Source organism: Oryctolagus cuniculus, chromosome 19, assembly GCF_964237555.1.
Source record: "Oryctolagus cuniculus chromosome 19, mOryCun1.1, whole genome shotgun sequence".
Classification (NCBI taxonomy): Eukaryota; Metazoa; Chordata; class Mammalia; order Lagomorpha; family Leporidae; genus Oryctolagus; species Oryctolagus cuniculus.
The window spans coordinates 6,534,385-6,559,226 of NC_091450.1; the positions used below are offsets into that span (position 1 = coordinate 6,534,385).

The window sequence follows — 24,842 nt, forward strand, 5'->3', positions numbered from 1 at the left end:
TATTTGTCCCCCTCAGAACCCCCGAATCCCTAGCAGCCAGCCCTGCTACTTCGCTCCCCAGTCCCGGCTGCGTTCCGACGCCGAGGCTGGGCGGGGCCCGGGCCCCCGCAGTCCTTCCTGTGGACGACGAAATCGGAGACCCGGGAGCCGAGAGGCGGCGGCCCCGGGCACGAGGCGGCCGCCGCTCGGCCCCATGGCGCCGCCCCCAGCCCCGCTCCTGGCGCTGAGACCCGGGGAGACCCGGCCCTGTTGCGGGAAGCCTGGGGCCGTGCGGTTCGCGGACGTGGCCGTGTACTTCTCCTCGGAGGAGTGGGGGTGTCTGCGGCCCGCGCAGAGGGCCCTGTACCGGGACGTGATGCGGGAGAACTACGGCCACCTGGGCGCGCTCGGTGAGGCCCCGGGTCCGAGCCCCCCACCCCCGTTCACTGGGATTCACAGGGGGAGCGGATCGTGAGCTGTAACCCCGCGCTATTCCACCAACAGCACCAGCCTCCTCCCACTCCCAGGGCTTCGGGTACCCCCTCGGGAGCGTTCCCATCCCGCATCCGCTCCATTCAGTCTGCAGCATTGCACACCCTCTCCAGGTTGAGTATAAGACCCGAGCAGGTGCCCTCACCCCGGTGGGGGGTGTGTGTGTGTGTGACATCTTCCCAGGCCAGCCTCGGGCCAGCACGGTGACATCCCTCCCCCTCCCCACCCCGTTCTCTCCCAGGATTCCCGGGCCCCAAACCAGCCCTCATCTCTTGGATGGAACGGGAGAGTGAGGCTTGGAGCCCCGCCGCCCAGGACCCCGACGAGGGGCAGAGCCCGGGAGGGGCTCTGAGAGGTGAGGGATTGGCCCCCCCATCTCCCCAACCGCGGTTTGCCAGGGCAGGGTTTGCATCCAGCGTCCCCAAGGAAGTAGAGAGCCTAGAGGTGTGTGACACTAAGGGGGGGGGGGCGAGACCCGAAACTGCGCGTTCAGGACTTGGGACATGCAGAGACCAGAGCTGAGCCCAAGGCTCTTACATACAGGTCCAGTGTCACCCCCTCTTCCTCTCTCTCTCTCAGGTACAAGTACAGCCCTTTAAAAACGGAAGCGGCTTGGGCATCCCATTGATACTCACTGACCGAGGCAATGTGGAACAAGAGATGTCCAGTAATGGACAGCTGGGCTCTTGTTCCCCTCGCCATCCCCGCTCCCGGCCCCCAGCAGCGCCATCTGTAGTAAACCAAGCATTTCTCCTCTGTAAAGCAGTCTGGCCCTCTCCCCACCCCCATCCCAAAATTGATAACCCCGCTCACAGTAGCTCCTGCTCACTGAGCACGTATTAAGTGCTTAGCGTCCATCTTCGCATCCACCCTGCCCAACAGACCCTAGGAAGTGAGGAAGCCGTTCCTATTCCCATGTAACACCCGAGGACCGCACCTAAATAGACCTTAATTCCTGCTTCCCAGGACAAGTCCCCAACAAGAAGGAGGAGGAGGAGGAACCCCAGGAAGCAGCGGGGGTCAAGGGACCTGCAAACGCGCCTGAGGAGTTGGTTACCCACAGTCCCGACCCTCCCATCAGCAAGGCCTCAGCGAGAGCAGAGCCGCCACCAGCCAAGGTTGCCTGGGACCGGACGGCAGGTGCACAGCCGCCGGCGCCCGGCGCGGACGCTCAGGCCAGCCAGCGGCGCCACGTGTGTGCGGACTGTGGCCGCCGTTTCACCTACCCCTCGCTGCTGGTCAGCCACCGGCGCATGCACTCGGGCGAGCGGCCCTTCCCCTGCCCCGAGTGCGGCACGCGCTTCAAGAGGAAGTTCGCGGTGGAGGCGCACCAGTGGATCCACCGCTCCTGCTCCGGGGGGCGGCGGGGCCGGAGGCCGGGGATCCGCGCGGTGCCCCGCGCCCCGGTGCGAGGGGACCGGGACCCGCCTGTGCTCTTCAGACACTACCCGGACATCTTTGAGGAGTGCGGGTGAGCCGCTACCCCAGGGTGGGGTTGAACCTGACCGTGGGCACGAAGGACTGGCCTGAGCCCGGGACGCTGGCTCCTGAGCCAGGGACTTGGGAACTGAAATGCATCCCCTTGAGCTTCCCTCAAGGATCCCTCAAGTTTCCGAACCTGTGAAACAGAAAAGTGCCTGTAAAGATGCAGCTAGATGAAGCCTGACACCCAGTCTTTTGTAAAAAAAAAAAAAAGAAAAAAGAAAAAAAAGCAATGATGGACTTGCAATGCTGGACTTTTCTCCAAATGGCTCAGTAGCTGGTGCGCTGGTTGAATTCTTTGCATCAGCTCAGGACGCATCAGTTGCTCGGTTATCCACTGCCAGACCTGGCTAATTGCAGGGAGCCCCGTGGAGTGGGTGGGGGGAGTACAGGTGCCCCCAGGTGCCCAGATCTGGGTTCCGCACCTGGCCCCTGGTGAGTCACGTGCCGCCCCTCCTCCAGCCTCAGTTCGCTCTAAGGAGGCAGGGCGCCATCCCAGCGTAGCAAATAAATAATAACAAATGAAACACAGGAAGGGGCTCAGGTTGCAGGACGGGGTCCAGAGAAGCTGAGCCCCGTGCATGCTAGAGTCCCTGTTCTCTTCCTTCCTTTTCCTCTCTCTCTTTTTTTTTTTAAGATGTATTTATTGCATCTGAAAGGCAGAGTTACAGAGAGAGAGAAGGAGAGAGAGAGGTCTTCCATCCACTGGTTCACTCCCCAAATGGCCGCCAACAGCCAGGGACTGGGCCAGGCTGAAGCCAGGAGCCAGGAGCTTCTTCCAGGTCTCCCACATGGGTGCAGGGGCTCAAGCACTTGGGCCATCTGCTACTGCTTTCCCAGGCGCAGCCGGGACTTGAACCGGTGCCCATATGGGATGCCAGCGCTGCAGGTAGGGGCATTACCCGCCATATCACAGTGCCCGCTCCACTCCCCAGTGTCTGGTTCGAATCCCAGCTGCTCCCCTTCCAATCCAGCTCTCTGCTGTGACCTGGGAAAGCAGTAGAAGATGACCCAAGTCCTTGGGCCCCTGCACCTGCGTGGGAGACCTGAAAGAAGCTCCTGGCTCCTGGCTTCAGATTGGCACAGCTCCAGCCATTGCAGCCAATTGGGAAGTGAACCAGCGGATGGAAGACCTCTCTCTCTCCCTCTCTCTCTGCCTCTGCCTTTCAAATAAGGAAAGAAATCTTAAAACACACACACACACACACACACACAAAACCTAGGTCATGGGATGGCCGCTGAGGTGCAGTAGGCTAAGCCTCCGCCACAGTGCCAGCATCCCACGTGGGCTCCGGGAGATACCCCAACATGTACTGTGTTTGACTCTTAAGACCAATCACCGGACTGGCATGGTGGCACAGCAGGTTAAGCCAAGCCCCACGTAGGAGCCACCCAGTGATTGCTCTTAAGATTCAAATACAGTACAAAACAGCATGTGAGGGGATCTCCTGGAGCCCCGGGCTGGTCTTCTGAATCACGGAGGGTTCCCTGGAGGAGGTGGTTCCAAATGGCCTTGAAGAATGAGAGGTTTCAGGAGACCTCCTAGGCACCTGTGGGCAGCAGGTCACTCGACTGAAACATGAAGAATTGGACAGGAATCCTGGGAGGGCAGATGCAGCTGGGAAGTGGGTCAAGTTTGGAGGGCGGGGCTGGTGCTGTGGCGTAGCGGGCAAAGCCTCCACCTGCAGCGATGGCATCCCATCTGATCCAGCACTCTGCTGTGGCCTGGGAGAGCAGCATAGAAGATGGCCCAAGTGCTTGGGCCCCTGCACCCACATGGGAGACCGGGAAGAAGCTCCTGACTCCTGGCTCCTGACTGGCGTAGCTCTGGCCATTGCGGCCATCTGGAGAGTGAACCAGCAGATGGAATACCTCTCTCTCTCTCTCCCTCTCTCTCTCCCTCTCTCTCACTGTTTGTAACTTTCTCTCTCAAATAAATAAATAAAATATTTCTAAATTGTGGAGAGCAACTCGGACTAGACTAAGTTACTGGAATTAAGACTTATTCTATGCATCTGCTCTCCCACAATATGGCGCTGAGAGAAAGAGACCAAACAACTTCTATGCAGCTGCCTCTCGCCAATTTGATGACCTGCAGGAGCTGATCCTGCTCCTGATTGGAGGAGAGCAGCGTACTTGGTGTGTGGGTAGCAGAGTTGGGATTGGTGGAAGAGGACTATAAAGGAGGATAGAGACAACATGCACCAGGAACATCTAAGGGGAACATCTATCTGAAGGAACACCTGTGCAGCCCCCGAGAGAGCCGGCCGGCGGTGTGCCGCTCCCCCGCGGAAGTGGGGAAAGTGGCAGGGGGAACCGCCCTTCCACGGAGGTGGAGGGACGGCAGCCAACCCGGGAAGAACCAGCAGCAAATCCGGGAAGGGCCGAGCAGACGAAAGAACAGCACAGGGTCCTGTGTCGTTCCTCCGCGAAGAGGGGGAGTGACACTAAATAAATAAATAAATCTTAAAACAAAACAAAACAAAACAAAAAAACCAACCTGGGAGGGTGCAGATCTCAACGGGGGGCACTAAGGAGCCACTGAAAGTTGTTGAGCGGGAGCGGGGCTGCTAGACAGGAATCGGCAGACGCTGTCTTTACAAAGCAGTGTGGGAGGACGCTGGAGGTGTGTTGGGCATCTATTCTCAGGTGGAGGTCATCAAGAGCGGGAACAAGGGTGCTGGTGACCTTGGCGTTGGGAAGAACCATGCTCAGGAGGGTCTCCCGCTTAGCATCTGTGTGGTGGCTCAGGGACCGACAGCATGAGCCGAGAGTAAGCGAGAGCTGCAGAGGTTTCCCGCCCAGGGACGTGGAGCAGGGGAGCCCCGCTGTTGGCCAAGGGCTGAGCAGGAGCAGGGGCTGTGAAAGCCAGGGGGTGACCAGCGCAAAGGGAGGGTGAGTCCCAGAAGAGGAGGAGGAGGAGCCAGAGAGAGCTGGTGCCGCCTGGGAGGGAGGGAGAAGAACCAAGACGGTGCGTGTACGATTTTTATGTATTTATTCGAGGGGCAGAGAGACACAAAGAACTCCCATCGGCTGTTTCTACTCCCCATGGGCCTGCGATGGCCAGGACTGGACCAGGCTGAAGCCATCATCTGTCGCCTCCTGGCGGGGCAGGGGTGGGGGGTGGAGGGGCGGGTCTGCCTCGGCAGGAAGCTGGAGTCAGGAACTGGAGCTGGGGATCCAACCTTTGCCGGGGCACCTGCGTGTCCTCAGCGCCGTCTTCACGGCTAGGCCAGATGCCCTCCCTCGGAGCCTCCCGGGACTTCCCAGAGTCGGGCAGTGTGACAAGGGGTGGCGCAGAACGCTTGCACATCATGAGGGCTGCTGGAGAGGCAGGCGTAGGCTCGGTCTTGGTGAGCAGCAGACCTCCAAGCCGAGATCCAGTGAGAGCCCGTGGGGATCCAGGGCTGGAAGGGCAGGTTGGGCACAGGAGTCATTTCCAAGGGAGGCGCAGAGGCCGGATGTGCGGAGCTCCCGGGGAGTTTGGGACAGGTGCAGAAAGACACCTGTGGCTGGACTGAGGGACTGCGGAGAGCTGGTGGGGAGGGGACAGGAGACAGAGGGTCTTACCTGCCCGTGATGCAACACGTGGATTTGGTTCTAGAGAGACTGGGAAGCGGCCAGGTCATTTTCCTTTACGTTTTGTGATGGAACATACAGGATACTTACCATTTCAGTGATTGGAAAGTGCACAGTTCAGTGGAACGGACAGCCAGGCACGGCTTAACAATGAAGATAAGAAGTTCTGTGCGGGGGCTGGCGCTGTGGTGTAGCGGGTAAAGCCGCCACCTGCAGTGCCGGCATCCCATGTGGGTGCAAGTTCTAGTCCTGGCTGCTCCACTTTTGATCCAGTTCTCTGCTGTGGCCTGGGAAAGCAGTGGAAGATGGTCCAAGTCCTTGGGCCCCTGCACCCATGCGGGAGACCAGAATGGAGTTCCTGACTCTTGGCTTCAGCCTGGCCCACAGCTGGCTCTTATTGGTCATTTGGGGAGTGAACCAGCAGATGGAAAACTTCTCTGTATCCCTCTGTGTGTGTGTGTGTGTGTGTGTGCTACCTTTCAAATAAATAAATTTTTTGTTTTTGACAGGCAGAGTGGACAGGGAGAGAAAGAGACAGAGAGAAAGGTCTTCCTTTACCATTGGTTCACCCCCAATGGCCACTGCGGCCGGCACGCTGCGCTGATCCAAAGCCAGGAGCCAGGTGCTTCTCCTGGTCTCCCATGGGGTGCAGGGCCCAAGCACTTGGGCCATCCTCCACTGCCTTCCCTGGCCACAGCAGAGAGCTGGCCTGGAAGAGGAGCAACCGGGACAGAGTCCGGCGCCCCGACCAGGACTAGAACCCGGGGTGCCAGCGCTGCAGGCGGAGGATTAGCGTAGTGAGCTGCGGCGCCGGCCACAAATAAAAAAATCTTTAAAACTTTTGTGTCCACCCAAAATAAAACCATCTTTCAATTCCATTTTCCGCTAACTTTCTGAAGGACTAATGCAAACCCTGGGAAACAGAGGTGAAGGCTCAAGGCACTGGGCTCTTGCACCCACACAGGAGACCTGGGTCGAAGGGGCATGTTGTAGGCATGTGGGGCATCGAACCAGCAGATGAAGCTCTCTCCCTCCCTCCCAAACTCATCTCAGAGGGGTTGCGAGGGTTAAACCTGTTAACAGGCAGATTTCAGTCTGGCACATAGTAAGTGATTGATCAAGGTAAACTAATAATCTTATTGACCACATCACAGAACTACAGCTCGTGCACTGTCTGCTGCTCTGTTCCTCCTGGAGAGCTTGGAATTGGGAAATCCTGGGCCCCGTGGAAATGCAGCACTAACACAAAGAGGGGTGGGCGTTTGGCACAGGAAGCAGTTAGGACTCCCATGTGGGCCACATCAGCTGTTGGGAGTGCCGGGCCCTAGCCTGGCTCTTCCACTTCTGATCCAGCTCCCTGCTAATGAACACCCCGGGAGACAGCATGGGATGGTTCAGAGTTGGGTCCTAGGGCTGGCGCTGTGGCGCGGTGGGTTAAAGCCCCAGCTTGCAGTGCCAGCCTCCCATATGGGTGCTGATTTGAATCCTGGCTGCTCCACTTCCGATCCAGCTCTCTGCTGTGGCCTGGGAAAGCAGTAGAAGATGGCCCAAGCCTTTGGGTCCCTGCACCCACGTGGGAGACCTGGAGGAGACTCCTGGGTTCGGATTGGCACAGCTCTGGCCGTTACGGTCATTTGAGGAGTGAACCAGCGGATGGAAGACCTCTCTCTCTAACTCTTTCAAATAAATAAAATAATTAAAAAAAAAAAAAAAAAGAGTTGGGTCCTTGCTAGCCCTGTGGGAGATCCAGATGGGGTCCCCAGCTCCCAGCTTCAGCCTGGTCCAGCCCTGGCTGTTGAGGGCATTTGAGGAGAGTCCACGCTGATGGAAGATTTCTCACTGTCTGTCTCTCAAATATAGTGAAAGGAAAAAAAAATAAGTCTTGTCATGCAGAAGCTCATCTGATTTTTTGTATGCAATCATAACTTAATGCATCACCAATCCAGTTCGTCTTCCCCTGGTCAGCAGGGGTCAGCAGCTTCGCAGTGTCCGTCTGGCTTCTCTGGACTGGGCCTGCAAGGGGGCAGGACCCTGAGTCCAGGCACCACTAATGGGGGGTGTCTGTCCTCTAAGTGGCGGGGAAGCCCGCAGCCCGGTAGGTGCGTGGAAATACGGATGACAAGTTTAGAGCTCTGGGGGAGTAGCACGGAACATTCTCCTACAGCGTAAATGAGAAAAAAAAAACAAAAAACAAAAAAAAAAAAACCACGAGTTTTCTCAAAGTTCCTGAGAAACGGAGCCGCTGAGTGATGCTGGCGATTGCGGAGGGGGCGTGAGGCCTCCTCGCCCGACCCGAGCGCCACGCCGAAGCGGTCGCGACCGCCCTAACTCTGGGCGAGAGGTGCTGCCAAGGCTTCTCGAAGAACAGAAAGAGAATTTAAGGGGGGAACAAGCCAGCTCGCCAATGCCAGAAAGACGTTCAAGGTGGGTTAACCTCCTTTCTCTCCAATGCAAAGAAGCTGGGATGCCGCCATCTTGTCTGGGGACGCCTTTATGAGCTCGGCCCGGAACCACCGAGTTCGCGTAACCCGCCGGTTCTCGGCGTCCTAGAGAGGCCCCATCCATGCTACTTCCGGCCGTTTCTCCACGTCCTAGAGAGGCCCCATCATGCTACTTCCGGCCGCCAAGGTCCAGCGCGGCCGTGCTGGCCGGCCCCTTGTTTCCCAGCGTCCCTCCCGGGAACGGGGCGGCGGGAGGCTTGCTCTCCGGCAGTGCTGCTGGCTTCCTGGCCTTGTACACGGGCCTGACCGAGAAGGGGAATGACGCTGAAGTCTCTGTGTAGCCATAAGGGTGTCTGCAACACTTCCTGATCTGGGACGTGAAGCGGGAGACAGGCGACCTCCTGGGCGCGCTCGGTGAGGCCTGGCCGACCCAGAGCTCTGGATGGGTGGGATGGGCAGCGCAGGGCCTGGTTCGCCCCGACCCCTGCCCCAGGCTCATTCCGCTGTGATCCCCTCCAAGTGAGCCTCACTGTAGTCGCCACAGCCCTGTCCTCCGCCAGACTTTCTCAGTGTCTCCCCCAGGGACCTCCTGCCAGAAACTCAGCAGCCGCTCTGTCCTGTGCTGAATACCCCCACCCACCCCGTATAGCCTGGAGCCCAGTCTGCCCATAAAGTCTTTCCCCAAACTTGTGTCGGCAGAATCTTAACGTGGGATCTGTCTTCCCCCAGCTTATTGTAAACCTAAAGCAGGAACTTCATCTTTTTTAAAAATTTTATTTACTTATTTGAGAGAGACAGAGAGAAAGGTCTTCCATCGGCTGGTTCACTCCCCAAATGGCTGCAACGGCCGGAGCTGCACTGGTCCAAAGCCAGGAGCCAGGAGCTTCTTCCGGGTCTCCCATGTGGGTGCAGGGCCCCAAGGACTTGGGCCATCCTCCACTGCTTTCCCAGGCCATATCAGAGAGCTGGATCGGAAGAAGAGTAGCTGGGACTAGAACCGGCGCCCATATGGAATGCCGGCACTTCAGGCCAGGGTTTTAACCCACTGCACCACAGCGCCAGCCCCCCCACCCCCGATAATTTTCACTGCAATGTCCCAGTTAAGCCTGGCATAAGAATACTGTATTGAGCAAGAAATGTCACAGACATGTTGCCTGCCGCTGGTGTTAACTGATTTTTGCTTGCCTGAATTTCTGGTACCCTCTGGAGCCTGGGATGTCCAACTTCTCATTCTCACTCAGTTAGCTTTAGACTTGAATTGGTACCATGGTCAAGGCCACATTGTATGAATCATCCAAACTCCAGGTCCACGGCAGTGTGGGAATTCAAGTTTTATTTATTATTATTATTATTTTTTTGACAGGCAGAGTGGACAGCGAGAGAGAGAGAAAGGTCTTCCTTTTGCCGTTGGTTCACCCTCCAATGGCTGCCACGGCCGGCGCACTGCAGCCAGGAGCCAGGTGCTTCTCCTGGTCTCCCATGCGGGCGCAGGGCCCAAGCACTTGGGCCATCCTCCACTGCACTCCCAGGCCACGGCAGAGGGCTGGCCTGGAAGAGGGGCAACCGGGACAGAATCCGGCGCCCCGACTGGGAGTAGAACCCAGTGTGCCAACGCCGCAAGGTGGAGGATTAGCCTAGTGAGCTGCGGCACCGGCTGGGAATTCAAGTTTTACGATGGAGGCAGCTAGTTTTCTGTCTCCAGGTCCTTTGGTCCTGTTAACAGCTGCTCCTCTGGTTGATGGCATCGGGGCTGGTAGGCCACGAGTGTGGTACTGCCCCTCCATTGGTCAAAGTAGTTGTCAGGGACTGGGTGGTGCAGTGGATTCGTTTCTGGGAGGAGGAGCGTGGTGGGGGCAAGAGGCAGGGAGTCACCACACAGACCCCAGGAGTAGGGTGAAAGCGGGCCAGAGGCAAGCAGCCTGCAGACTCGTTGATTTCAGTTGCTACAGCAGCTTATAGAGCCAAGGCAGCCATTCTGGTCAAGGTGCGGTCTATGCCCTAACCAAGCACAGCCTGTTGCCAGGCAGTTTCCAAAGCCATCCCATCACAGCCTGTTGCCAGGCAGTTTCCGTTGTCAGCGGCCATCTTGGCATGACCTTCTCTTTCCACCACATTTCTTCCTTTTCATTTATTTTTGAGCAATGGGAGGCATGATTCTTGGCCAGACCATTGTTGACCCCATTTCCATGTGGTCTCTGCACGTGGCTGTGCTTCTCTTAGGTTGTCTCCCAGGGGATCTTACCCATCGTTGACTAACCAGTGCTCAAAACGGGAGGCCACAGGAGTGCTTGCTTAGATAGGGATAGGAATGAGGAACAACGGTAATCAGGAATGGCGTGTCTGCACACAGGCTGTGGGCCGTTTGAGTGGCTGACCAGAGCTAGTGGGGTATAAAGCAGTAGCAGATGTGGCTATGGGCACTTTCTCAGGGTAGGATGATAGGGCAGGTGCATCCGCTAACAAGGCAGACTCTCAGTCTTGTTCAGCTGGTTCTGGTTGGCTGACAGTTGTAGGCTTGATGTTTCTGGCTGATACCCAAATGGGCTGTCCCGCACTCTCTGGAAAGACACAAGCATATCCTCGGCCCTAGGTTAGCAGAAGCCTTTTTACAGGCATTGGAATCCAGGGCCTGAATTCTGCATCCACTCCTACATTTATGGCAAACATGTGGGTGGGATGGGGTCTAGCAGCTGTCCTGAGAGCCTGGGTGCCCAAGGACTGCCACAAATGTGGGGATCCTCACTGGGTGCAGATGGGATGACCTCACATGGGTTATTGCCTTGAGGTCCTCTAAGTTCATCCCACGGGTATATGGGGGGTGGCTGACTAGGCATTGCTACATTGTTTGCTACCTTGTCATTTTCACTGTGGGACCTCTCTCTCCCTAAGTCACCAACTGTTGTCTGTGAGACAGGGACCTGGAGTGACAGGCTCTCATCACTCACAGATTCACTATGTTTGGCAATCTGAGTGGACTTCTGAGAGGGGGGTATCTTTCCCATGTTTGAGCACTTAAGAGCAGTACGCCATGCCAACTCTAGCCAAAGGAAAGACACGCACTGCACTGCTGCCATAACAATGCAGATTCCTAGCACCTCAGCGGCTGATGGCATTCTGCAGGGGTTCCCTACGTTAGACGAACAGACAGTGGTGTATCAGATCGTACGTACGTCCTGTGCTTAGTGGGGGTCTTCTTTGATTCATTAGGTCAAGGCCGTATGCACACACAGTGTCTCCGGAGTGTCACCTCTCTCGAGTGAGGGAGATGACTTGGTTCCGAATTCTGGGATGATCAGTCCCTTATGTGAATTCACCGGGCGAACTGAAAGTAAAAGGAGGAGCCGAGAAGCGGCATACACTTCTGGTCGGTGTGTGCCTAACCTGGGGTCACTTAGACCAAGACAAGGACAAGGAAAGGGGCTTAGGAGGGGGTTCTGTGCTCACCCTCACAGAACCGAACAGCACACAAAACACCTTGGGGCCTACATGCTGAAATCAATGGGGGACCTTGCCGAGTCCGACACGCTGTCTCTCTCTCTCTCAGTCACGTTGGCACGCCAGATGTTGCAGTGGATTCGTTTCTGAGAGGAGGAGCGTGGTGGGGGCAAGAGGCCTGGAGTCACCACACAGACCCTGGGAGTCAGGTGAAAGCAGGCCTGAGGCAAGCAACCAGCAGAACCGTTGATTTCAGGTGCTACAGCAGCTTATATAGCCAAGGCAGCCAATCCAGTCAAGGGGCAGTCTGTGCCCTAACCAATCACAGCCTGTTGCCAGGCAGTTTCCAAAGCCATCCAATCACAGCCTGTTGCCAGGCAGTTTCTGTTGCCATCAGCCATTTTTGGCATGGCCTTCTCATTGCATTACACTGGGTACTCAACACTGCTGCTGTTGTGAGGGTTCATATTTAAATGTGAGGTTGTGGCGCTGCGGCTCACTAGGCTAATCCTCCGCCTTGCGGCGCTGGCACACCAGGTTCTAGTCCCGGTCCGGGTACCGGATTCTGTCCCGGTTGCCCCTCTTCCAGGCCAGCTCTCTGCAGTGGCCAGGGAGTGCAGTGGAGGATGGCCCAAGTCCCTGGGCCCTGCATCCCATGGCAGACCAGGATAAGTACCTGGCTCCTGCCATCGGATCAGCGCGGTGCGCCGGCCGCAGCGCACCAGCCGCGGCGGCCATTGGAGGATGAACCAATGGCAAAGGAAGACCTTTCTCTCTGTCTCTCTCTCTCACTGTCCACTCTGCCTGTCAAAAAAAAAAAAAAAAAAAAAAAAAAAGTGAGGTTGCTTCAGGAAGTCTGTGAAAAAATTGAATTAAAAGATACATTTATGGGACTGGCACAGTGGCTGCAGTAGGTAATCCTTTGCCTGTGGTGCCTGCATCCCATATGGGCACCCGTTCTAGTCCCAGCTGCTCCACATCCAGCTCTCTGCTATGCCTGGGAAAGCAGTAGAAGATGGCCCAAGTCCTTGGGCCCCTGCACCCACGTGGGAGACCGGGAAGAAGCTCCTGGCTCCTGGCTTTGGATCAGCACAGCTCCAGCCATTGTGGCTATTTGTGGAGTGGAGTGAAGCAACGGAAGGAAGACCTTTCCCTCTGTCTCTCCCTCTCACTGTCTGTAACTCTGCCCCTCAAATAAAAATAAATATTAAAAAAAGATAACATTTATGTTGGTGCAAAAAAATTGTGAAATTACTAGTTTTTTTTCTTTCTTAAATGTTTATTTTACATCTATTTAAAAGGCAGGATAACAAGAGTGACAGGTCTTCCATCTGCTGGTTCACTCACAAAATGCCCACAGCACCCAGGACGGGGCTGGGCTGAAGCCAGGAGCCTGGAAGCTCCATCTGGGTCTCCTATGTGGACGGCGGTGACCCAAGCACTTGAGCCATCATCTGCTGCCTGCCAGGGCGGCGCAGATGGAACTCTCCCCCCCCCCCCAAGATTTATTTTATTTATTTGAAAGAGTTACAGAGAGAGGCAGAGAGAGAGAGAGAGAGAGAGAGAGAGAGAGAGAGAGGTCTTCCATTGAATGGTTCACTCCCCAATTGGCCAAAACGACTGGAGCTGCGCTGATCTGAAGCCAGGAGCCAGGTACTTCTTCCTGGTCTCCTATGCAGGTGCAGGGGCCCAAGCACTTGGGCCATCCTCCACTGCCCTCCCAGGCCACAGCAGAGAGCTGGATCGGAAGAGGAGCAGCCGGGACTAGATCGGGCGTCCATATGGGATTTGGGTGCTTCAGGCCAGGGCTTTAACCCACTACCCACAGTGCTGGTCCCAGCTGGAACTCTTGATATGGGGTTCACTCACTGCACCACAACACCCTCCCCCTAGTTTATTTTTTTTTATTATTATTTTTTTATTTTTTGGACAGGCAGAGTGGACAGTGAGAGAGAGAGAGAGAGAGAGAGAGAGAGAAAGGTCTTCCTTTGCCGTTGGTTCACCTTCCAATGGCCACCGTGGCCGGCTGGTGTGCTGCGGCCAGCGCACTGCGCTGATCCAATGGCAGAAGCCAGGTGCTTCTCCTGGTCTCCCATGGGGTGCAGGGCCCAAGCACCTGGGCCATCCTCCACTGCACTCCCGGGCCACAGCAGAGGGCTGGCCTGGAAGAGGGGCAACCGGGACAGAATCCGGCGCCCCGATTGGGACTAGAACCCGGTGTGCCGGCGCCGCTAGGCGGAGGATTAGCCTAGTGAGCCGCGGCGCCGGCTCCCCCTAGTTTTTTTTGCAATATACATTAACACCCACTGTATGTATAGATTTCTCTTTGAGAATAGGCCTTGGGGAGCTTCCGGAGGCAGAGGTACGTTTTGAAGGTGTTGTTTCTCAACAACATTCAGAAAAATTACAGGTTTGGAAGAGGCCAGCCAAGCATTCTTGCATACCTGGGACTGGTCGTGAACTACTACTCACCTGTCACTGAGCCTCTGGGAAGGGTTCCTCGTGGCCAGGCCAACACCTGTCCCAAATGCAGTCACTCCCTGCCAGGATCTTCCTCCTGGCCCAGTGTTCTCAGGGGGTGACCCCTTGCCTGTAGCTAGTATGGCTTATGCTTCCTGCTGAGCCAGGCATGCCCCTGCTCTGAGGCCGCTCCCTGCTCTGGCTGGTGCTTCAGCCAGCTGGCCTCCAGAGTGAGAATTCTACCGGGGTTCTTCCCCTGGGGGGTCCAGAGCTTCCAGAACTAGCCAGAGTTCTGGTCCTGCGGGTGGTGGGCACTGCCCCAAGGGGTGGACACAGGTGACAAACACCATGACTCTCAAGAGGGAAGCTTTCAATGTTTTCTTGGGTTCTTCCGAGGCTCAGAAGACTGGGAGAGCTAGGGCTGGGGTCCATGCACCCTGGTGCTTGTGGGACATTGTGCAGTGAGGCAGGTGGAGGCCCAGGGCCGAAGCTAACGTCCCAATTAACAAAGCCCAGCCCGCGTTCACCTTTCCCCTGGGCTTCTTTGTTCCCGGACCTGGGCTGGGCTAAGACTCCACTTCCCGCGCCAGCTTTCGAGGGCGCAGCCTTTGGGGGCCGGGCCCGGGGGGCGCGCGGAGGGCCTTAGCCTGGCCCTTGTAGCCTGCGCGGCCATTTTGAGTCAGGGCACGGAGACAAAGTGCCCCCATACACTCCCGTCTGGCGTAGACGTGGGCCTGGCTGTATAGGAGCAAAGTACGGGAGGCCGCGTTTCCGCCATTTTTGTTGAGGGCAGTTTCTTTCTAGTCGTGGTCATGTACGCGCAGCCACCGGCTCGTGGTTTTCGGCCACTCTAGCAGGCCCTCGAGAGGCCGATTCCTGTTCCTTCGCGGTCCTAATGCCCGTCGTCCCGCTCTAAGGCCCCTGGGCTCGGGAGGCGTTCTCGAGCCGCGGAGGCTCCGCACGGACAGGCCCGGCCAGGGGAGGCGGCTGGCCGGTGGCCGGGGCTTGCAGTTTCCATGGCGCCACCTCTGGCCCCGCTCCCCGTCCGGGAGCCAAACGGGGCCGGGCCCCAGTGCAGGAAGCCCGCGGCTGTGAGCTTCGCGGACGTGGCCGTGTACTTCTCCCCGGAGGAGTGGGGGTGTCTGCGGCCGGCGCAGCGGGCCCTGTACCGGGAAGTGATGCGGGAGACCTACGGCCTCCTGGGCGCGCTCGGTGAGAGCCCTACCCGCCTCGCCCCTTCCTCGGGGACCCCGTCGCCCTCCCCGCTGCCCCGTTACTGGGGGTTCTACACGTGGGCGGGGGACGCCCTAGGTCCGGGCAGTCGGACCCGGAGCATGGGGTTTGCGTTGGTTTCCCCCTCTCCAGGAGGCGGAGGCACCAAGCCAGCGCTCATCTGCTGGGTGGAGCGAGACGCCGAGCTGTGGGGTCCGGATGCCCAGGATCCAGCGGCGGCAGCGGCCCGGGGGTATGGGACAGGAGCAGACACAGGTGAGGTATCTGCTATTCAGGCTCTTGGAGGCTTCTTGGTACCCCTCTCCGTCTGCCAGCCCCCTCACCTGCTTCGCAGTTTCTTCCTTGAATTGCTTTCCCAGCTTCAGACCCTGATGCCTGGTCCCTGAGAGGGGCGGTGACAGCGACTCCTGCCGTGTTGAGGGCTGGGCTGCCGCCTCTGAGCTCCTCACGGAGAGTTGGTGGCAAACCTGCTGATGGCACCCTCCCATCCCCCGCTCTGCCACCAACCCCTGTGTAGTCTATAGTTCGCTTTCTCTGGGCTTCCATTGTTTTCTTCCTTCGGTTCAACTTGTCAACCTTGGCGAAGTGCCCAGCGCCAGTGAACTTGACAATGCCGGGGTCCCATTTGCCTGGAGCATCTTTAGTCCCTTGTCATCCAGCTCCTTGTCGTCTCTCCCGCTGCCTTCTACCCCCACCCCCCAAACCCCCCACCCCACTGCCAGGGTCCCAGCCCGGAGACAGAACTCAGCCGTTCCCTCCCCTCCGCCTTATGTCACTATCCCAGGGCAGCCGCGGGTGTTTGAACCAGAGCCTGAGCTCTCCCCTCGTCTCCCGCAGATTCCAGACACCAGGAAGAGGGAGGACGAGGGCAAAGGACTGAAGCCCTGGAGAAGACCCTTGCTGCGGATCCCCCGCCTACCGGGCCGAAGGCTGCCCGAGCGCCCTCTGCTAGGCTTCCTTGTGGCTCGGAGCAGCGGTCCAAGCCGCCACGCCGGGGCCGCCCTCCGCTCGGTGCCCACCCCCCTGTCCCCCGAGCGGACCAGCGCCACGGCTGCTACCTGTGCGGGAAGAGTTTTGCGTGGCGCTCCACGCTGGTGGAGCACCTGTACACGCACACGGGGGAGAAGCCGTTCCGCTGCCCCGACTGCGGCAAGGGCTTCGGCCAGGCGTCCTCCTTGAGCAAGCACCGGGCCATCCACCGCGGCGAGCGGCCCCACCGCTGCCCGGACTGCGGCCGGGCCTTCACCCAGCGCTCGGCTCTCACCACGCACCTGCGGGTGCACACGGGCGAGAAGCCCTACCGCTGCGCTGACTGCGGCCGCTGCTTCAGCCAGAGCTCCGCCCTCTACCAGCACCAGCGCGTGCACAGCGGCGAGACCCCCTTCCCCTGCGACCACTGCGGCCGCGCCTTCGCGCACGCCTCGGATCTGCGGCGCCACGTCCGCACCCACACCGGCGAGAAGCCCTACCCGTGCCCGGACTGCGGGCGCTGTTTCCGGCAGAGCTCCGAAATGGCAGCCCACAGGCGGACCCACAGTGGCGAGCGCCCTTACCCCTGTCCTCAGTGCGGCAGGTGCTTCGGTCAGAAGTCAGCTATGGCCAAGCACCAGTGGGTCCATCGGCCGGGAGCTGGGGCCCCCAGGGGCCAGGGTACCCGTGGGCTGTCTGTGTCCCTGGCTCCTGGCTCTGGGGACTTGGATCCTCCTGTGGGCTTCCAGCACTACCCAGAGATATTCCAGGAGTGTGGGTGATGGCCTTCAGAATAACAAGGCAGACAGAGGTGATCTAGACCTTGACCGGGGTCCCGGGTGGGCTCAAGGGCCTGACCAGCTGCAGGGGGCGGGGCCTCTAGGGAGCTCCCAGAGGCTGAGGCTGTCCTTGGCCCTGGGCAGCTCCAACAGCTTCAACTTCACCTTGCTCCCCGCTGTTGCAGACTCTAGAAGCCCACCCTGTTGCTGAGGCAGGGGTGAGGTAAGACCCCCCAAGCCCGCTCTGCCCCCTGGGGAGAAAAGCTGTCAGAAGCGTTAGGAGCATCGAGGTGAAGGAGAACCCCCTTTACCTGTCGTCTTTGTACTGCGAAGGTGACGAGTGGATGGCCGCGCACCGACCCTGGCCCACGGCCGCCTCGTTTATTTATTTATTATTTATTTATTTATTTTGGCCCAGGCAGTAGTTTAAACTTCAGGAAGGAGTGGTTGAGATTCCGAGTTGGGTATTTCATACAAGAACCGAGGTTTCTGGCTTCTCTGGAGAAACCCAAAGGTTGGCAACTCGACCTCTGCTCCCACGGAACCACGGCTGGCAGGAACGGAACAGTGGCTCCCCCTAACCCCTCATCAGTTGGGGGGGGTGCTGGAACCAGAGCCAGAGGTCCCCACTCACCAGGGCCCCTCCTGAGCAACAGCTGGCCTTGTATTTTCCACCTCTCTGTCTGACCTGCTGGGTGTCCGTGGTCGCAGGAGCTGGCTGAGCACCGGGATAGCATTTGTGGGTGTGGGCAAGGCTGCCCAAGAGAAGTAAAAGCAGGCTGTGTGCCTCAGATCTGTGCCTCGGTGCGTTTTCTGGTGTGCGTCCTGTGCAGCAGCTCATGTCACCCTCAGGCCTGCCTAGGAAAGGAAACCCTATCAGGACTGAATCCCGCACCAAGTGGGATGTGTGCCAGGCTCGGGGACGCCACCCCCCCCCATCCTCCTTGGGCCTGCCTGGGAACCCTGGTGCCCCTCAGCCATCCTAGACACAGCCAAGAAAGCCTGATGACCTGTTGAAGTTGAAGGCGACCGTAGCTTTTCTGTCTTTTTTTTTTTTTTTTTTTTTTCAGCTGGGGACACCCAGACTAGGAAAGGCAGGCCGTCCAATGTCACACAGTGAGACTCCAGGGTGCATTGTCACGACTGCTGTCTGCCAGCATCTCCACCAGGGCTCTGGAGGCAGCGTCTGTCTGCACCCTTGAACACTCGGGGTGAACCCCACTGGGACGGCCCAGCCTGGTGGGATCGGATGACGCAGCCACATAACAGACCCGGGCAAGGGAGAACCCCACCTGCAAGGGAAGGCAAAGCTGGCAGCTCCACTCTTTTTTTTTTTTTTTTAAAGATGTATTTATTTATTTGAAAGAGTTACACAGAGAGAAGGAGATGCAGAGAGAGAGAGAGAGAGAGAGATATCTTCCATCTGCTGGTTCACTCCCCAGATGGCTGCAATGGCCAGAACTGTGCCGATCTGAAGCCAGGAGCCAGGAGCTTCTTCCTGGTCTCCCATGTGGGTGCAGGGGCCCAAGGACTTGGGCCACCTTCTGCTGCTTTCCCAGGCATAGCAGAGAGTTGGATCAGAAGTGGAGCAGCCAGGACTTGAAAGGGCACCCATATGGGATGCTGGCACTGCAGGTGGCGGCTTTACCCGCCATGCCATAGCGCTGGCCCCCAGCTCCACTCTTGAGTAGCCACTATCATGGTGGGGGTGCCCAGACCAGGAGGAGCGTTTGAGGTTAGATTTGGAGCCCGGCGGGGCATGCATTTGTGTTCCCAATCCCTCCCCTGTCATGCTGTGACTCCATTATCCATCCACCTTCATCCCCTCATGGGCACAGTGCAGCCTTGTCCAGCTGCTGGTAGCAGCCGGGTGTGGGCAGAGACTGTCCTGCCTCTGGGCCGCTGTCCCTCAACAGTAGCAGGGGCTTAGGTCCTCGGCTGCCCGGTGCATTCCTCCTGTTCATCCGTCTTGGCCCTGTGTCCCGCCTGTCTTAGGAAGGGTTATCAGCTTAGAGAAACTTCTACAGAAAAAGGGAGTGTGGGAACCCTGAATCCACACAGGGCCGAGACATCTCCACCCCCCACCCCTCACTCTTCCCTGGGGTCAGAAAAAACAAAACACAGAGGCAGCGCGCTCCCGGAGAGCCTTGCTGTTCCCGTAACTGTCCCAGCTACAAATCAGGCCTCAGAAAACGTTCTGTGCCTCTGCGTTCCCACAGCTGCCCTGGCTATAAATCAGGCAGGTCTGTGCCTCTCTGTTCCCATGGCTGCCTCAAGAAACTCCCCGTGTCAAAAGCGTCCTGTCTCAAGGGAGCTTGACACAAGTATGAAACCCCAGCCCTACACATAAGCCTCAAGTTCCTCTCTCTCTGAGGCTGCTCCTGGCAGTTCTTTGCCCTAATAAACTTTTCCTTGCTCAGCGTGGTGGTCTTGGCTGTCGTTCTCGGTCACGGTTAAAAAACCTAATGGGGAGAAAACCTGCATTCCAACCCAGTCTTCACATCTGACCACCCCACGGCCTCTCACCCTGAGCTTTGTCTAGGAAGGACCGGCTCCTGTGGCCACCTTATCGCCAGGGAAAATAGGGTGAGAAGAGACGACTTGGCGGCACCTTTGTACCAGCTCTTAATTCCCAGTCTACAGCGCCAGCCCCTCCCATGACCCTCAGCGCTGCCCCGGGAAGCCTGGCTTGCAACGAGAGTTCTCAGTTCAGACTCAAAGCCAGGGCTGGACCTTGCCCTGGGCTCGCCTATTAAAGGTGCCCTAATGACTACTTAGTGATCTCACTGAGCGCTTTGAAGTTCCCAAGATTTGCTTGGGGCCTGGAAGCAGATCCAACTGCTCAGCTTCCTGCCCTAATGACCCAGCTGTCCACCACTTCACTTCTTGGTGTCACGAAAGCCCCAGTTGCACTCCATCTTCAGGGCCTCCTTTCTCGGTAAGGGATACACACACCCAAGGTAGGACTCCCACCTTCTCTCGGCTGCCACAGAAGCCAGGAAGAAGGGTTGGCTTTTACTGGTGCATTGGTCGAATGAGATGTCAAGGCCATGGTCACATGGGACATCCCTAGCTTGTCCAAGCCAATTAAAATAAGAGTGGGAATGGGGGCAGCACTGTGGTGTAGTGGGTAAAGCTGCTGCCTCCAGTGCTGGCATCCCATATGGGTACCGGTTTGAGCCCCGGCTGCTCCACTTCCGATCCAGCTCCCTGCTAATGCGCCTGGGAAAGCAGCAGAAGATGGCCCAACTCCTTGGGCCCCTGCACCCACATGGGAGACCCAGAAGAAGCTCCTGGCTTCAGATTGGCTCAAGCTCCTGCTGTTGCGGCCACTTGGGGAGTGAACCAGTGGATAGAAGACCTCTCTCTCTGTAACTCTTTCAAATAAATAAAATAAATCCTTTTTTTTAAAATTAAGGGTGGGAATTGACTTTGCTCCCAAGACTTTTAGGATTCTTTGGAATGTTTATGTATGTGTGTCTTTTTAGGAATAGAACACACAAAGATGTTTATGACCCAAAGAAATTAAAACCTGCGCTATGGCAGCATTTTCAAACTAAGGCCTCTGTGCCATGGACTCACATAGGGTATCTTTTAGCAATATAGCTATGGGGCTTATGCTTGGGACACACACATCCCATGATGGAGCGCCGGCTCAAGTCCTGGCTTCTCCACTTCCAACTCGGCTTCCTGCTAATGTGCCTAGGAAGGCAGCAGCAGGTGACCCAAGTACCTGGATTCCTGCCTCCTACATGGAGACCCAGATGGAGGTCAGAACCCCAGCCCTGGCTGTTGTGGCCTTTTGGAGAGTGAACTGGATGGAAGTTTCTCTCTTTCTCACCCTTTCAAATAAGAAAATAAATAAATCCTAAAAAAAACCAAAACAAAACAAAAACAAACAAACAAAAAAAACACACACAGCTGGGGCCAGTGTTGTGATAAAGTGGGAAAAGCTGCTGCCTGCGAAGCCAGTATCCCTTATGGGCATTGATTCGGGTCCCGGCTGCTCCACTTCTGATCCAGCTCCCTGCTCATGCTCCTGGGAAAGCAGCAGATGGCCCAAGTGCTTGGACCCTGCACCCGCGGGAGACTCAGAAGAAACTCCTAGCTGCTGGCTTCGGATTGGCCTAGCTCAGGCTGTAGCGGCCAACTAGGGGAGCGGCGGGGCGGTGGAAAAGAAAGGGGTCTCTACTCCGCGGGCGCGACCCTGCGCCGTGCACCTGCGGGGGAGCGGATGCCCGTCCTTAGATCCCTGAGCCAGGTAATGGCGAGCAAGTGGGGGCGGGAAAAGTTTTGAAAGCACTGGCCCGGCTCGCGGGGAGACTCCCGGCACCTCTCTCCCACTCACTCCCGCAGGCGGGCAGTGGAGGCGGCCCCGGCCTGAGTGCCTCCAGCCAATCAGAAAGGCGCCTCGCTTCCCTGGCGACCATTAACGCCTAGCAGTCGTGGAGCGGAGGGAGGCGGGGCGGCAGGAGCATGGGCCCTGCCAGCCAATCGCTGAGCCTCCCGAGACGTAGGGGCGGTGCCATTGGGCGCCAGAGGCGGGGCTGTCTCCTTGGCAACGATCCTAGCCCTCCCGGAGTGGGGGGAAGGGTGGACTGGGAAGCGCACAGACGGGAGGGGGCCGGAGGAGCAGGGGGTGGGCGCGCTCGGGTGCAGGACTGGAGTTCCGTCTGGGGGTCCCAGGCTCAAAGCATCGATCAGGACAAGGGGGAGTCCGTCCCGGTTCCTCAGGCGCGGCCGGAGCTGACCTGGAGGCCTGGGAGGGGAGGGGAGAGAGACACCGCCCCCGCTGGCGCCGGGAAGCGTCGCTCCTTCTCGCTGACCTTGGTCTCGCTTGTCGCCTCGCCCTTGGCCACACGCTCTGACGGACACAGGGCCCGGGAGATCGGCAGACAGGCCCCGGACACGCGGAGACCTAGGACTTAGCGCACAAACTGCCCCGGCCCTGCCCGCCGGCTCCGGGGCGCCGGGTCTCCCCCACCCCGACGCAGGGGCCATCCAGCCCAGGGTTAATGCCAACGAGTTCCCACCTCCAGCCGCTCCTAGAGAGGCCGCGGCGCTAGCCAGCGGGGGGAACTGGCCGCGGACGGACACTTCCTGTGCAAGCGGAGGGGGGTCGGACAGCCGCAGCCCAGCCCGGGGCTTGGGGGGGCCGGACGGCGGGGTCTCGGGCGGGGAGCGGGGTGCGGGGCGGCGGGCCGAGTCTGGAAGCCCCTCGTCTCCGAGGCCGTGACGCGTGGGGGGCGAGGGGGCCGTGGGGCGAGCGGAGACCTTGGGAGGGGGGCGGGGCCGCGGGGAGGGGAGGGGCCCGGCGGGCCCGAGAGGCCCAGGGTCAAGACGTCCGGCCTCGGGGGCCGGGGCTGGGCAGCCGGGTCCCCTGGGCGGCGCTGAGAGGGCGAGTGGCGAGGGCTCGGGGCGCAGGGCACTCAGGCCGGGTCGCAGGATCGTCCGCCGTCGCCGCTACCGCTGCACTGGGAGCTGGCGGGGATGGAGCGGGAGGCGTCGCCGTGGGGCCTCGAGCCCCGGGATGTGCACTGTCCTGACGAAATGGGGAGCCCCGAAAGGTCCCTCAAAGGTGAGGGAGGGACTGCCCCTCCGAGGAGCGTACCTGGGCGCGGGAGAAGGGGCTGCAGTGGGAGGGAGAGAGGGTCGGGTGGGGGTGGGGGGCTTGGAGACCTGGGACTTTGCAGAGGCCGGGGGTGGGGGGGTGCTGGGGCCTGAGTGTCCTGGGCCTGCCCAGCGTGAGTGGGGAATTTCAGCACCTGCCAACTGGCCAGCAGGCCTGCGTGGGGAGGGGGGTAGAGGCTGGTGTCAAATAATGGACCAAATGACCTTCCAGGTCCCACACGGTCTGGGTTTTCTGTAATTCTCTGATCCTGCAGGCAACGTGAGTGAGAATGAGGAAGAAGACGTTTCTCAGCAAGAAGGCACTGGGGACTATGAAGTTGAAGAGATACCTTTTGGGCTTGAACCCCAAAGCCCAGAGTTTGAATCCCAGAGCCCCAGGTTTGAACCCGAAAGCCCCGGGTTCGAGTCCCGCAGCCCTGGGTTTGTGCCTCCAAGTCCTGAGTTTGCTCCTAGAAGCCCTGAGTCCGATTCTCAGAGCCCTGAGTTCGAATCCCAGAGCCCTAGATATGATCCCAAAAGCCCTGGCTATGAACCCCGGAGCCCTGGGTACGAGCCCAAGAGCCCCGGGTATGAACCTCGGAGCCCCGGATTGGAAGCTGAAAGTTCCAGATTCCAAGAGGGTGCGGAGGTGCTTCTAAACCCCGAGGAAAAGGATTCCTTGGGCCTCCCCTTAGGAGTTCACCCCCTGGACTCTTTCACTCAGGGGTTTGGGGAACAGCCCGCCGAGGGCGTGCCCCTAGGGCCACCTTTTGAGATGCCCACGGGGGCCCTGCTGACGGCACCCCAGTTTGAGATGCTGCAGAATCCCCTGGGGCGCCGGCGGGGTGGCCGGTCCAGGGGTGGGCAGGGCCCTCGGCCTAACATCTGTGGCATTTGCGGGAAAAGCTTTGGGCGGGGCTCCACCCTGATCCAGCACCAGCGCATCCACACCGGGGAGAAGCCCTATAAGTGCGAGGTGTGCAGCAAGGCCTTCTCCCAGAGCTCCGACCTCATCAAACACCAGCGCACGCACACGGGCGAGCGGCCCTACAAGTGTCCCCGCTGCGGCAAGGCCTTTGCCGACAGCTCCTACCTGCTGCGCCACCAGCGCACCCACTCCGGCCAGAAACCCTACAAGTGCCCACACTGCGGCAAGGCCTTTGGCGACAGCTCCTACCTCCTTCGGCACCAGCGCACGCACAGCCACGAGCGGCCCTACAGCTGCCCGGAGTGTGGCAAGTGCTACAGCCAGAACTCGTCCTTGCGCAGTCACCAGAGGGTGCACACGGGCCAGCGGCCCTTCAGCTGTGGCATCTGCGGCAAAAGCTTCTCGCAGCGCTCGGCCCTCATCCCGCACGCCCGCAGCCACGCCCGCGAGAAGCCCTTCAAGTGCCCCGAGTGCGGCAAGCGCTTTGGCCAGAGCTCCGTGCTGGCCATCCACGCCCGCACCCACCTGCCAGGCCGCACCTACAGCTGCCCCGACTGCGGCAAGACCTTCAACCGCTCGTCCACCCTGATCCAGCACCAGCGCTCCCACACGGGCGAGCGGCCCTACAGGTGCGCCGTGTGCGGCAAGGGCTTCTGCCGCTCGTCCACGCTGCTGCAGCACCACCGCGTGCACAGCGGCGAGCGGCCCTACAAGTGTGATGACTGCGGCAAGGCCTTCTCCCAGAGCTCCGACCTCATCCGCCACCAGCGCACCCACGCGGCCGGCCGCCGCTGACGGCGCCATCAGGGCTGGGGCTGGGGGTGGGGGAAGGCGGTGGGCGGCGGTGGGTGGGGAGCTGGAGAATCCGTGAGAGAGGAGAATTGAAGCTGGAGGGGTTGAGGGTTCTAGAAGAAGAGGCGGCCGGGGTGCAGGGAGTTGTCCGTGCCCTGGGAATTGGCGGGAGATGGGCTAAGGAAGAGAGAGGGGTTGGAGGGAGGCCGAGCAGGCAGCGGGCGGCTCTGGGAGAGAGGTCAGCAGAGAGCATGCTCCTTGATGCGGGCCTGGCATGGCTGAGCGCTGGCTGGGGTGGGGTGGGGGCGGGCGGGGGAGGGGCCTTCTTTAGAGTGGGGTAGCTTAGATTGGTAGCTGCTGAGACCCTCGTTGAGTCGGGAAGGGGCCAAAGGGTAGGTGGGGTGCGGAGTGGGGCCTTTGGGTGGGTGGGTGGGGGCCCGGGGCCTCTAGTGCAAGCCCCCAGCCTCCCTTGTCTTCCTCAGGCTTTGGAGCCCCTGAATTCGAGTTCAATAAAAACCCTTTTCTGTGCTGAAAGAGACTTGTCCTTAAAATGCGTGTGTGGGCAGTGCCCCGGGCAGCGGGAGGCGCTCATCCGGCCTGTGAGCAGCCGTTGAAGCCCCAGGCCTTGCTGGTACACTCTCGGCTCCATCAAGGCTCTGCTTC

The 24,842-nt window shown here is 59.0% G+C and overlaps 2 protein-coding genes across 2 annotated transcripts; both read left to right on the plus strand.

The window, feature by feature from the left end:
- Positions 1–41: 41 nt before the first annotated feature.
- Positions 42–17,639, plus strand: LOC100344269 (zinc finger protein 764). Its single transcript, XM_070064763.1, has 6 exons — positions 42–389; positions 713–826; positions 1,438–1,942; positions 14,767–15,080; positions 15,234–15,356; positions 15,939–17,639. The coding sequence occupies exons 1-6, from the start codon at positions 194–196 to the stop codon at positions 16,850–16,852; spliced, it is 2,166 nt and encodes a 721-aa protein (XP_069920864.1). The 5' UTR covers positions 42–193; the 3' UTR covers positions 16,853–17,639.
- A 3,807-nt stretch (positions 17,640–21,446) lies between these two features.
- ZNF768 (zinc finger protein 768) lies at positions 21,447–24,295 on the plus strand. Its single transcript, XM_008248738.4, has 2 exons — positions 21,447–22,427; positions 22,735–24,295. The coding sequence occupies exons 1-2, from the start codon at positions 22,340–22,342 to the stop codon at positions 24,180–24,182; spliced, it is 1,536 nt and encodes a 511-aa protein (XP_008246960.4). The 5' UTR covers positions 21,447–22,339; the 3' UTR covers positions 24,183–24,295.
- The last annotated feature ends 547 nt before the right edge of the window (positions 24,296–24,842 follow it).